General features: G+C 41.3%; 1 protein-coding gene across 2 annotated transcripts; it reads right to left on the bottom strand.

Moving 5' to 3' along the window:
• Positions 1-1884: 1884 nt before the first annotated feature.
• LOC144515237 (uncharacterized) lies at positions 1885-11070 on the bottom strand. Of its 2 annotated transcripts, XM_078245893.1 has the most exons (9): positions 10814-11066; positions 8589-8865; positions 8433-8497; positions 7525-7663; positions 6196-6314; positions 5590-5770; positions 4109-4192; positions 3938-4033; positions 1885-2301 (listed from the first exon to the last, which is right to left on the bottom strand). In XM_078245893.1, the coding sequence occupies exons 1-9, from the start codon at positions 10960-10962 to the stop codon at positions 1972-1974; spliced, it is 1440 nt and encodes a 479-aa protein (XP_078102019.1). In that variant the 5' UTR covers positions 10963-11066; the 3' UTR covers positions 1885-1971. The 2 variants fall into 2 exon arrangements, with proteins under 2 accessions (XP_078102019.1, XP_078102020.1); XM_078245894.1 differs by lacking the exon at positions 4109-4192 and having other exon boundaries at positions 10814-11070.
• Between the last annotated feature and the right edge of the window lie 2635 nt (positions 11071-13705).

Genomic DNA, 13705 nt, shown 5'->3' with positions numbered 1-13705 from the left:
TCCCCCCGGGGGTCGGCCCCACCTCTCCCAATCACTGCCCCAGTGTGAGGGAATCAGACAGATGCAGGATCTGGCAGATGGTAGGCAAGTTCATGTTCGAATGACATCCATCATGCATGCTGTACACACTCCCTACAGTTGTGGTTTTTTTTAATCAGAAATATGGGTTTCTTTCAACCAAATTGCCAAAAAATAACATGGATTAAATGGTTTCAAAACAGTGTCCTGACTAAACTTTGACATAAATCAGTCTGTGATCCACTCAACATCCTCTGATCTTAACTATTAGGCAAAAAAAAAAAAAAGAAATCATAATTTCTGCTTTTTTTTAACAAAAACAATTAGGTATAATGTCACATAAACGAGTGAAAAAGAGAGGGTTCTCTGCGCTTCTGCAATCCGCAAAACAATCCGGTGCAACCAGGGCAGGACAAAACACTGTGGAGTAAAAAAGAATCACCGGTGCAACACAGATGTCTTCTTACTTTATAGTTTATTTTTTATTTTTTTTGAAGGTGCATAACAGTGACTAACGTTTCGATTTCGTAAAAGTTACATCTTCATCAGAGTCACATAAAGGAGGTTTGTTGACCAATGTCAAGCATAAGTGTAAAACTTATTATTAAACCAACACAAGTTGGTGTTAGTGGTGCATAGAATTGACCAAATTGTTTTTCTTTAAAAGCATCGGAAAAAGCGGCAAAAAAAGTTCATTTTCAATTTTGACCTGGAAGGACAACGAGTTCATGGATAACGGGAAGACAACACGAGGGTTAACGGCAGCCATGCAATGAATTGATTCTCATCAGAAATCCCGTCTGGCCCGGCCAGAGAAGTTCAGGAATCTGGTGGAAGAAAACTATGTCGACTTATATGCCATCGGTGGCGGAGCTGCAGGGTAATTGAATTTGGATCAAAGACATTCATGTCTTTCAAAAAGGTCTAGAGGGCTGCTGAGTTTTTTAGTAATAACAGAAACTCTTCCGGGAGTTGACCTCCACTGCCCCCTTCTACCCCCCCCCCTCTCATCCTGAAACCCCTGCTTTAAAGGGTTGAAGTCACCGCGGCCGCTCAGCCTGATAGAAAAAATAGTTCTGGAAAATAAAAATAAAAATCTGGGATTTCTTAACTGTAACTTGTTCCTCCTGCACATTAGAAGAACATCTTTAAATCATAGATGCGTATAAAAACTCCGTTTTTTTTTCTTTTCTTTTTTTTTTATTTAACAGCATTGGTTAAAAGAGTTGTAACGGACTTTGGATAAGGCTTCAAAGCAAGAGGCACAATAATGAGAAAATGCATCATCAAATCTAATAATCCATTATTCGGATGGACGAGAAATTAAATCAGTGCATGGAATTCAGTTACACCTGAAATATACGCCTGAATCTCATTCATCACATTATGAGAGTAATGTTATTTTGTGTTATAACACGAGTTATGGCCGACTGTTCTGATCTTAGAGAAACACATTTATGGGCCATATGTTTGAGAAGCCTGTCCAACACGTTTTGGCTATAAAGTCGATTGGAAGGGAAAGGTCTGGGCAATGGTCCCTCATTGCAGACCGAGACCTAAGATGACTATACAGTACATGGATGGTTTGATAGTATAATAAAGTTGAAATGTTGAATGGGTGATGTGATTTATGTTTGTGATAACTGGTGACAGTGTGCCCCCTTGTGTTTGAAATATTCCGTGCCATTTGAAAGCCGCTCTTGCCCGCTCTTATCGACCCCAGTGTTTGAAATGAAAAATGAAAGCAAAATACAAAAGCAATTTAAAAATAAAAATGACATTTTTGAGTAGTAAAAACACACACAAAAGCCACAGTAATGTAAACACAGAAATCAAATAAATAATCGTTTGTAATTTGTGGGCAAACGATCCATATTTGAAAATATTGCAACCCTTGTTAATTTAAACCTTTCTGTTCATGAAAGCTCTGTTCCGAGCATGGTCCGACGAAAGTCACTTCCGCCTTCCAGATTTACGCAGGCGCTCGATAGTGGAGGTGAACTGCAGAGCCGACCTCTCACACAGCGAGAGAGGACCGTCTATGTCCGCGTCGACTTCCGTCGAGGAGACGGACGTGGATGCAGAGGTGGAGTCACGGCGCTGCACATCACCGTGGAGATGTAGGGAAGTCTGTGGAGAGGCTGAGTGTGAACGGGCCCCGTTAGCGTGAGCGGGGGGCCCTGCATGTCCCTCCTGATCCCCCTTCCCAAGTCCCTCCAGGTGGGCCTGGAACGTAGAGGTCTGTTGTTCCACGGAGAGGAAACTCTCCTGCACCTTGTCAAACTGTGGAGAAATTATCCATGACAAAGAAATAAACAGAAAGGGCAAACACACAGTACAAACATGTAACAACATAACTACAAATTGGTGAGGGAGGTTTTTCCCCCATTGCATTGCAAGGGAGGATATCAGGTGTGATGTCAAAATGTTGTGGCCAGACCTTGACATTGATACATTTGCAGCATATTGTCTTTTTTCTTCAGATAACAGTTCCTGATAATTTTGCTGTAAAGTAAAGGGTGTGCCATGGCTGACATCAATACTTTTTAGCTGCCTAAATATACAACGTTAGTAACTGGGCGATATTACAGAGAGTAACTATCACACTTTCAGAGTATGCTGTCATTAGACAAGATGTATTTGCATTTTGACTGTCTTGGTCTAAGCGATGATAAAGGAACCTTTTGTTTTGATGGCAATGATTTATTAATTGATAGATTTATTTACATTTGAAACAGGGGTTCATTCTTTTTGATTGAGTAATCCCCTTTTGCAGGTCACATAGAGTGGGGTGTGCTGAATGTATGATGTGTATGAGGATTAGAGTTTTGACAGTTATAAGTATGATTCAGCAAATGTGCCAAATCGATTGAGAAAAACTGTAAGTGAGTTCATGCCCGTGTTTCCGTCTGACACAAAGTGTGACCATGGGAACACATACTGTACATGTACATGGAGGTGGTTTGATATCAACACTCACACACATGTATTGTTCCAACGTAGATACATTCTTCTTTCTAAATAGAATATTCTTAAACGGAAAGGGATATAATGGAACCAAGACTGGAGTACTATGTCCAGCAAAGACATTTTTAGAATTATGAAGGGAGGAAGGTGGGTTGTGAGTCAAGGAATGACCTTACTGTGGCCTATAAGCCATTCCCACCCCTGTCTGGATACACCAATAAGGAAGATGCTTTTTTCATACTTATAAGGTTCAGGATTTCCTTAAGCCAATTATCACTGGTGGAATGTAAACTAAGTACATTTACGCAAGTACTGTACTAAATGTTGAGGTACTTGTACTTTACTTGAGTCTTTTCTTTTCATGCCACTTTCTACTTCTACTCCGCTACATTTCAGAGAGAAATATTGTACTTTTTACTCCACTACATTCATCTGACAGCTTTAGTTACTAGTTACTTTACACATTTATATTTTTGCACACAAAACAAATGTAGTTTATAAAATCTGATGTTTTATTATAAATGAAACTAGTCCAGCTGAAATGATTAGACCATTAACTGTTTGGATCCTTTACACTTTCTAAAATGGGAGGATTTTTCTGCATTGAGTACTTTAAGTACATTTTCCTGATGATACTTCCATACTTTTACTTAAGTAACATTTTGAATGCAGGACTTTTACTTGTAACAGAGTATCTTTACAGTGTGGTATTAGTAGTTTTACTTAAGTAAAGGATCTGAATACTTCTTCCACCACTGCCAATTATGCATTAGCCTTTCTAACTTTCCAGTTCATAAGGATTAAGCGGTTTGTTGCGAGGCAGTTTAGTGTGATAGTTGTTTGCGCTGATTCACAATTGATGCCTTGGGGCTCAATACCCAACAAACATCCACCCAGTCCTGGTGGGTTTCTAAAACTTTGAGCCCATGAACAATGTTGGAGGTTAGTGTACCTGCTCGATGTTGGACTGAAGCAACAGCTCTGGCCAGACTGACTCACTGCTGCTGCTCACACTGTTGCTCATGTGAGTGTGACTCCAGGTTAACTCCTGTGGGACAAGGCACAGGGACTCTGTAGCACAAAATACCAGAAGTGGATTTTTATTGCATGAGGAGAACTTTACCTGCAGTAGCTGTGTGCTGTCCCTCAGATGAGCCTGGCAGCACTGAAGGCTGTTCCTGTAGTGACCCAAGACTGCGAACAAAGTCTTTGTCAAAGACATAAGAGTTACTAGTCTGGATCAGTGGAAGTACGTACATTTCCAGGATAAAGCCTGACATCTGGCACATGTCAGGCTTTGCCCTAGTCTGGCTATCACCAGACCAAGCTCAACCTTTTAAGATTGAACATTAGTCTGGGGAGTCTGCTCTGTATTTTCTACTGCACAAGAGGCGTGATCAACGGGCATAGTTCAAATGACTCTGTACGCAATTGAATAGTCCTTCAACCAATCAGACCAACGATCCGGGTGACGTCCTTTGCAGAGCTCCATTCTTTTGGCCACCAGCGGGGCTAGCTGGTAAATTAGGCTTTTACCAAAGCCGGTTGGTAATAAGGCAAACACATCCTTCTTTTGTAGGAATTGTTCCAGGGCAAGTTTCTGTTCCGTTTTCAGAGAAAACTTGCCTTTGAAATCTTTTAAAACAGCAGCGACAGCGGCATCAACGGGTTGCTGCGCTTCGGTGGGCGCCATTGTTGAATGTAAACAAAAAGCTGCTAGCCGTCGCTTCTCTAACGTCAGTTTGTGATTGGTCCCCGCAGATTTGTAACGGAAGCAGGATAGAATAATGTACAGGTTTCCAGCCTGAGCTGCAGGGAGAAATCAAATTGCCGGCAGATCGGGCTGGGTTTACCCAGTCTAGCTTTGCCCCTCACCTTCCGCTCTCTGTGTGTTGCCATTCTTAAAATCTCTTCGCTACGGAAACGACAGCAAACTTCGAGCTACCAAGCAACACGCTGAAAATGGCATGTTGTGAAAAAAAATAATGGTTGGTGCAACAAGGCAGGCCTTGATTTACAAAGAATATGTTTACAGCACTTCTCTAACTGGGACGCTTTGGGACCATTTGGTGGGATTGCTGTGGACAAAGTACACACGGAGATACCGAAGATAAATGAGGTTTAACCATGTATCCAGCTAAATAAATAGCTAATAAATAGCTAATTTAAATAGCTCGTTACTGTATTGTGTGAACAGTTAACGTCATCGAATATTGTATGTGGCGTTTTCTTTTTCGGGGTGCAAATGTTCCACCAAAACAAGTTCCTTCCCGAGACTATCTAGCAGAGCCACCATTGCTGCGTCCAGAGCTTAGCGCCGCCCAAGACGACTGTGATTGGTTTAAAGAAATGCAAACTACCCAGAGCGTTTTTTCCTCCTGTCCCAGAATGTATGTGTGGTGGAGCCAGACCTTACTCCACAGCACTGTGTAGATAGGTCTGGCAATGCGAGATTGTGTATTACAAACACTCAAAGGCAATGACGAGGCAAATATTCATGTAATTGCACAAGATTGGGTTTTTAAAAGAAACTAAGACGCCAGCCGTTATCGTTGTAGAGAACACTTCACTTTGGTAAAACTAGAGACCTTCACATCCGCCTACCTCTGCATCTGCCTGGGCGGAGACCAGGTCTCCGTGGCCTCGGCCCCCCTCTTTGGTGAGCGTGACCCCAGTGTGCAGCTCCTCCAGCTGGGCCCAGAGGCCTTCCAGGCCCTCTAGCATGTCCTTCACACTGGCGTCAAAATCCCCCTGCACCTGGACCAGTCTACACAGGGACCTCATCCTACCACAAGGGAGTGTGTGAAGTTTCAATATTGAATGTAAAAAAATATCTGTTTTTATTTTTGAACATGAGAATTTGAACATTGAATTTGTTGTCATCTGATTGGTTTTACCTGGCAAGTTGTACTTACATAAATGCAAAACAACAAATGTTACCCCCAATTTCACTGCTTTTTTATGTGAATTCAAGGAAAATGTTAAGTCCCTCAACTTATAGACACAAAAAGTAACAAAACTGTCATATTGTACGGTGAACTTTTTGAAGAATAATATATATTAATTTTGTATCATTGTTACAATGCTACTAAAAAAGTCTGAATTCTGACTTTAAACTCAGAACTCAATACATTTTTTCACATGTGGCCCTAATCCTTTTCCGCACCCAAGAAAGCAGATGGCATGTATACTCTAGATGTTGAACCTCACCTCTGCTGCAGGTATGTGCGGATGAGATTCACTTTGTCTATCAGTACAGACTCTCGGCCCACTTCCTCCAGTGTCTCCTCTGACCCAACATCAGCCTTCTCAAGTGTGTGAGACACGGACTACAGGGGGAAAGAGGATTGAGAGGGCTGGGTTTACTTTTGTGGGTTTGTTGGGTAGAGGTACTTTTACTACCTCTGCAAAATATATGCACATGTGGCTGTACAGCACCAAAAGTCATATGTTAATTTATTTGTGCATAATGCTGTCACATAAAAACTTTAGGAGATGAACACAGTGTGCAGGAATCTACTTGTTGCATTTTACATCCATACATCTGTTCTACACATGCAATTGTCCGAACATATATCTTCATACAGTTTAAAAATGACAAAACACATACAAAACTATACTGGTTCTGCAATTGAGCTTTTTAAAAATACATTTTGGGAACTATAAATCTATATCGATATAAATCTATAAAAAAATAAATAAAAAAAAGAAGCAGAAGGAAACCAAAAAAATCTATGATAAACTATAAAACAGGACAGTTAAAATGCATGGCCTTGCAACAGAAACATTAGAAGGAGAAATTATTTAAAGACAATGATTTAAAGCATCGCATCGCTAGTGGTCTTTTACTGTAATGCTGTAATGCTCATGGCAAAAAATGCCTAGCTTGAGGCTGGTAATACCTCCAGCTTGTCAGCACATTTGTAAGCAGTGACATATTTTGTGATAAACTACAGTTTTGTACCACTAGAAATGCTTAGCTGCTGGTGCAGGAGAGCCACAGCCAGAGTAAGTGCTAAAACAAAAAAAGGAAGTACAGAAAGAGACAGAACATTCAAATGTCTCTCCTCTGCCAATTTAGGGCTGATTCAGAGTGCCGATGACAGCAGCAAAGTGTGTTGCTCCGGGCTAGAATATCTGTGTATGCCTGAGTGCAAAGTCTGATCTAATATAACAGACAAAGACTCCACGCCGATCTACATGCACAGAGTGACTGAAAACACAGGAGATGACAGGTATAGCTGGAGGCTGTGTGTGTGTGTGTGTGTGTGTGTGTGTGTGTGTGTGTGTGTGTGTGTGTGTGTGTGTATGCATGTTAGTGTGTGTGTGTGTGTGTGTGTGTGCGCACGTGCGTGCATGCGTGTTAGTGTTTGCGTGCGTGCGTGCGTGCGTGCGTGCGTGCGTGTATGCGTGTTAGTGTTTGCGTCCGTGCGTGCGTGCGTGTGTGTATGCGTGTTAGTGTTAGTGTGTGTGTGTGTGTGTGTGTGTGTTTGTTCCTGCGTGCGTGCATGCGTGTGTGTGTGGTTTTCTCCCTCCTACCTCCACTCTGGAGAGGAGAGCCTTGATGTGGGGCCCCCTGGGGTCTGGCAGGGGCTCCTGAAGCACACACAGCAGCAGGCTGTCGGCCAGGGCATGGGCCAGAGGAACGTCGTGGCCCGGGCTCCTCGACCGGGACATCCTGGAGAAATAATGAGACCACTGTGAGAATGCGTTTGAGAAGAATAACCATGATTTTTTTGGAGTCTATAAAAATTTACGTTTTTAAACAACAACAATAGGTTGTGTCTATAAATGGCAAAATAAAGAAATGCCATCCCTCACAGCAACACATGGCCTAGTATATTTGATCACAAACAGGTGTGATGATTAAGACACTTGGTTCCTTTTGGTGATTTGAAATGACACGTTTTCCCCAAAAATATGGCTATAGCCGATTTCGAAATGGACATCTGTAGAAGCTGCTTCATGGTGTGAGGTGTTGGGCAACTTGTAGGGTCTTTGGTGTTTTAAACCCCCAACGTCGTGTTCCAGGCAGCGCTAAGGTTAGGGTTAGGTGCCTTGAAGTCGACGGTTGCAGCGCTGCCTTGAAGTCGACGTTGGGGGCTGAAAACACCATCGAGCAACTTGTAGCTCATCTCGGGCAAAGGAAATACCTGATGCATGCAGTATCCTTAAATTAAACCTGGCCTATAAGGGTTTGGGTCTTATTGTGTATTTCTACTGTTAAAAATGCCAAAATTAAATATCATATAATGTAGGAATGACTGTAAAATTAAGTCTTACCATCAGGGGCGTAGCACACAATTCTGGGCCCTGTACAAAGGCCTTCTCTATGGGCTACCCCACATCCCCAGCTATTCATTCTAGCAATCTTTTTGGGCCCTCCTAACATGAGGGCCCTGGGTACTCAATCCCCTTTCCACCCCCAGTCTGACACCCCTGCTCACCATAAATAGTGGTTGTTCCTGTTTTCTGTAACAACGTCGTGCTGTGTCCTCAGTGGAGACTCCCCCTTGAATTGAAGCAAACTCACTGAATAAACATAACACAATTAAATCCAACAACAGGGTCAGGAGAGATTCAGTTCATGCCGCTGTGCTCACCTGGTTGTGTCCTGGCCGCAGGCGCCACTTCAGGGCATGGACACAAGCTGCCAGAGCCATCCACAATGAACCCAGCCACAGCAGCCTCCAGCACACATCCAGCAGGAACAGAGAGGGCTGCTGCTGCTGCTGCTGCTGCTGCTGCTGCAGCGGCGCCTCCAGCTGGCACACTGACCACACTACACCCACCGGAGCAAAGGTGTACCAGCCGTTCCTCACAGTCTGTGACCAAGATGTTTGCTGTGGCTGACGAACAACTGGGGCTTTGTTTGAACCGCTGGAGTAACGGGGCAACAGAGAGAGAGAGAGAGAGAGAGAGAGAGAGACACACAGCAAGCCGTTAAAAAGCAACACAGAGAGTGACAACTGGGTTATTAAAAATGAAAGGGAGCCCTTTTAGTTGGAATGGAAACAGGGATAACTTGTGATGCAAATACAGATTTAAGACACAGACACTTAAAACTAAAATAAGCGCAGCCCTAAGATAGGGTCATTTCAATGTAGTATTACTTAAATAAACTCATATGGGTCCTGTTGTGGTGAAAGTTTGTCAATGTAATGTCCTCTTAATTTGCATTAAAGTTAGACTATACATTTTACTAAGTGGTGGAAGAAGTATTTAGATCCTTTACTTAAGATAAGTACTAATACCCGACTGTAAAAATACTCTGTCACAAGTAAAAGTATGTATCATCAGGAAAATGTACTTAAAGTGCTGAAAGTAAAACTATTCAATGCAGAAAAATCCTCCCATTTTAGTGGAAACGATCAAAACAGTTCTGTTAAGTGTTTAATGGTCTAATCATTTCAGCTGGACTTGTAGGCCGTTATATTGTTGGCTAGTTTAAATAAACTATGTGTGTTTTGTGTGCACCGATCTTAATGTGCAAGTTACTTTACACATTAAGATTTGAAGTATTCAGAGCCTTTACTTAAGTAAAACTACTAATACCAGTGTGAAGATACTCTGTTTCAAGTAAAAGTCCTGCATTCAAAATGTTACTTAAGTATCATCAGGAAAATGTACTTAAAGTATTAAAAGTAAAAGTACTCGAAGAAACATCCTCCCATTTTAGAAAGAGTAAATGATCCAAACAGTTGTGTGTTTAATGGTTTAATCATCTCAGCTGGACTTGTAGGCCCTTATATTGTTGGCTAGTTTCATTAATAATAAAACATCAGATTTTATAAACTACATGTGTTTTGTGTGCAAAAATCTTAATGTGTAAAGTAACTAGTAAGTAAAGCTGTCAGATGAATGTAGAGGAGTAAAAAGTACAACATTTCTCTCTGAACTGTAGCGGAGTAGAAGTAGAACGTGGCATGAAAAGAGAAGACGCAAGTAGAGTACAAGTACCTCAACATTTCTACTTGAGTACAGTACTTGAGAAAACATTCCACCACTTACAGGAATCAAATCTAAGAAGTTTTAAGTAGGTCTAATAAGTTTTTAGCAACACATGACATGAGGTGGAAAGTTAACAGAGTCCTTGCTTCACGTGTCACACAATTTGGTAAATCTTGGTATCCAGACTGTCATTTAGAATGACGTTTTTAAAGTTCTGAACAATACTTTGCAACACAACATGCATTTATAATGATGGAGCAGCTGTTTGGTCCAGCTGGGTCACAGTACTGTCCTGTACAATTGATAGTCACTTGAGGTTTTTTAGCCAGGAGCGTAGCACAAAATTCTGGGCCTTGTAGAAAGGCATTTTCTATGGGCCCCTCCGCGCATCCACAGCTATTCCTTCTAGCATCTATATGGGCCCTTTTTGTCACTTTTTTAAAAGTTTTTTTTGGTCACTTTGTCTGATGTTTTTGTTGATTTTTGCTGCACTTCTTTCATACTTTTTTTTTTTTTTTAAATGCAAAAAAATCGAATAAAACGCCCAAATTCAATGAAAGTAGTGAACTGATCACATATTTCACTTGTGAAGAGCGTTTTATGGAACCATCCACATTATTTATTTTGATAATTTGGTTGAAAGAAACCCACATTTCATGGGTCAAATTTGACAATTTCTTACATATTTCCATAGATGTAATACCTCCTTATCTTATGTCATCTTAATTTCTTTCTTCTTCTCATGCATGATTTCTGCCTATTTCTTCTGGCTTGCGTTGAGTTCATGCCTGTGGTATGAAATGTGCTTCAAACTAAAAAGCAAGCAAGAAATAAAAATAAACTTGACTCTACTGGACACGCAGGTCTACCTACCTACCTGTGCTGTTTTTGGCTCCTGTCAGCAGGTTCTCCCTCCTCGTCCTCCTTTACCTCCTCCATCCATTTACAGGCCTGCTCCCGGCCCACTCCCCGTCCCAGTCCCGTACCTGCTGGACCTTTGGGGCAGGCAACTGTCAACTGAGGCATGGGAGCAACACAAACACACACATGCTGCCTGAAGCTTCACCAGAACAATTGGCTGCCCGGTATGTGACTAGTTCTGTGAAGCTTGTTAAACTGGTCCTACTGAAAGATTTGTTTTATCTAGGTAGTTGCTTTTTCCTTCTCCTATCCTTCCATACATGAAGGAATGTGTTTAAACACATGATCACAATTGTGTGTGAAAGACAAGCCCTGCTTCGCCCAGGTACACCGGGAAGTCAACAACAACCCCCTCCAACAGCTCTGAATCAGCGTCACACACTGACATGGGCTATTATTAGATCACACCTTGTGAACAAGCTGTTGGAGCTGAACAGCATTCCACTTACACTACTTACGAGAGAGAAGTTTACAAATGGAAGGGAGCCCATTTTAAATCGTCAACACTCAGGCATAACTGAGGTTGACTCTGTCGGTTTGTCTCATCAATCAGTTTTAATGTAAGATGCTGTAAAACGTGTTTTCTGAGGCCATGCTGCCATCTAGCAGTAAGAGCAAGAATAGCATCCAGACAAACCAATGAACCTGAAATGTTGGGTACTATAACATTGTTTGGGCAGCGCATGCTTCCAAGTTCAACACATTCATAATGAAGTGAACAGAAAACATAAAGTTCAGATATAAAATAATTTAATTTCTCAACACATGGACAGTATCATCGCTTAATATGATCAAACTCTCATAATATTCTAATATTCCACCTTGTACATGTTTATTTTTTCATAGAGCTATGTAATGGGCACATTAACGGCATTTCATAATGGCCTTCATTTTGTGTGTTAGCTTGAACTTACTTAGGTACTTAGGAGATGAGTTCCAGCACCAGACATGCCTTGCTCATGAGCATTTCAGTAGCACGGGTGATTGCTATCACAAGGTTTGAGCTCTTCCTTCTGAATTACATTCTCCTTTCTCACTTTACTGTGAAGAGATATGTGGGACACGTGACAATATCCCTTAATGGTTATAACCCTAAGATATATGCTGTTCTTTAAAGGTATACTGTATGTTACTGAGAGAGAGCGGAAAAGAGAGAACAAAGCTGTGACTCTGAGGAACAAAACATTTTCTGATTGTTTCAGGGCTGTTACGTTTTAAAAAACACGATTTAAAAAAAAAAAAAAACGCACATCTCCGCACAACACATTGCTGTGTTTTTTTTGTGCTTCAACGTTTCCCCTTCTCCTAGTCTCTCTCGGAGCTGCTGTGCTCCAAGTGTGTGTCGGTATGACACAGAGGGGCTAGGGCTGCACAATTAATCGCAATTTTATCGAAATCGCAATATGGACTAGCGCAATATCCAAATCGCAGGGGGGGGCGCAATATTTGTTAAAGGCAAAATATGTGTCAAACCATTATAATATTAAGTATTGTGGTTCTGCAGAGATGTCCCGGCCTACAAATCATATCCTACAGACTAAAGAAAACATCTTTGTTTGGTACAGATCCTCGCAAAAAAAATGAAAATGACAATAATGATACAAAAAAAATGATCATTCCCTCCAATATCGTGAATCATATCGCAATATCAGTCAAAATAATCACAATTAGATATTTTCCTAATATCGTGCAGCCCTACGAGGGGCGTGACAAAGCGGGGGTACCTGGGAATAAGAACAGGCTGCACAAACTGGCTGTGGGTAACACACCCGCGTAGGGCCCAAACGCAGGCTCTTTGCTGACGCCCATAAACGTCCCACACAGAAAAATAAGAAGAGAGAATCCAGGCAGAGTGCAGGGTCTCTGCAGATACAGACACCACCACACACTTCTAATGGGTCGGAAATGATCATTGAGAGGGATTGCTTTTGTATTAGTCTATACATAGTTGTTTTTTTTTTGGAAAATACTGCATATTATACCTTTAAGCACCAACCCCAAATTAAGCACTTGTAATATTTTGTGTACGTTAATAAACAGATTAACACAATGGAATAAGCCCATACCACCCTTAAACATTGTATCATGTTGAGCTCTTAATTTTTTAATTTCTCTAGTTCTGTGTTATTGAGGAGAACGTACTTTGTTTGGCGTCAAGCTTCTATAAAACTATGTGTAAGGTTTCTTCACCTGTTAGGACAGAGCTTACCATCGGTCTGCTGGCTACTAAAAAAAATACAAAACAAAAATGTTTTAGGAAAACTGAACATGTTTCTAGTGTCAGGAAACTAAAGACAAAAGCAAACTGAAAATGCATGTTCTCCCTTTTAGAGTAACTTAACACCCTCTGAGAATCTTGTTTTTTTCCTGGCCTCCGGTGGTTTAGCTTCTCGTCTTGCTGCAGTGATGTACAGGTGTACTCCAGGTCCCAGTGACATCACTGCTGGGTGTGGTTACAGGTGGAACAAAACACATTTCTGACCCCACCCAACCACACCCAGCGTCCAAGGTGCCATTCAATCTATGATGATTATCTTCTAGATATGTCAAAAACCAAATTATCCCACAGTTTCAGGTTGACTGTATCCCTGAGAACGCTGCGCAATCCTTTAAAAAACTAAATAAAAAGCAAATAATTCATAACTGACAGCCAGAGCCCTTGGTAGCATTCAGTGAGTCTTAGAAGAGTGCAACTGATTAGGTTTGCTTTTCTGAACTTTACTAAAAAAAACTAAAAAAACAAAAACAAACAGGTGTTGTAGGTGTGACAATGACAAAGACAATGAAAAAAGATTTGGTGGAAATTAAGACAATCCAGCATGTAAATAAAAAATAAAAAAAAAACACA

This window comes from Sander vitreus, chromosome 3 (genome assembly GCF_031162955.1).
Source record: "Sander vitreus isolate 19-12246 chromosome 3, sanVit1, whole genome shotgun sequence".
Classification (NCBI taxonomy): Eukaryota; Metazoa; Chordata; class Actinopteri; order Perciformes; family Percidae; genus Sander; species Sander vitreus.
The sequence above is the reverse complement of the archived record's forward strand: the minus strand, read 5'-3'. Positions and strand labels throughout refer to the sequence as shown.

What these genes read in the sequence shown, in the direction of transcription:
- LOC144515237 (XM_078245893.1), bottom strand. Translation starts at nt 10,962, where the DNA reads ATGCCTCAGTTGACAGTTGCCTGCCCCAAAGGTCCAGCAGGTACGGGA. An exon ending in ACAGCACACAGCTACTGCAG is followed by an intron (nt 4,034 to 4,108) that starts GTAAAGTTCTCC and finishes CTTGTCCCACAG; the next exon opens with GAGTTAACCTGGAGTCACAC. An exon ending in TTCAGTCCAACATCGAGCAG is followed by an intron (nt 2,302 to 3,937) that starts GTACACTAACCT and finishes ATTTCTCCACAG; the next exon opens with TTTGACAAGGTGCAGGAGAG.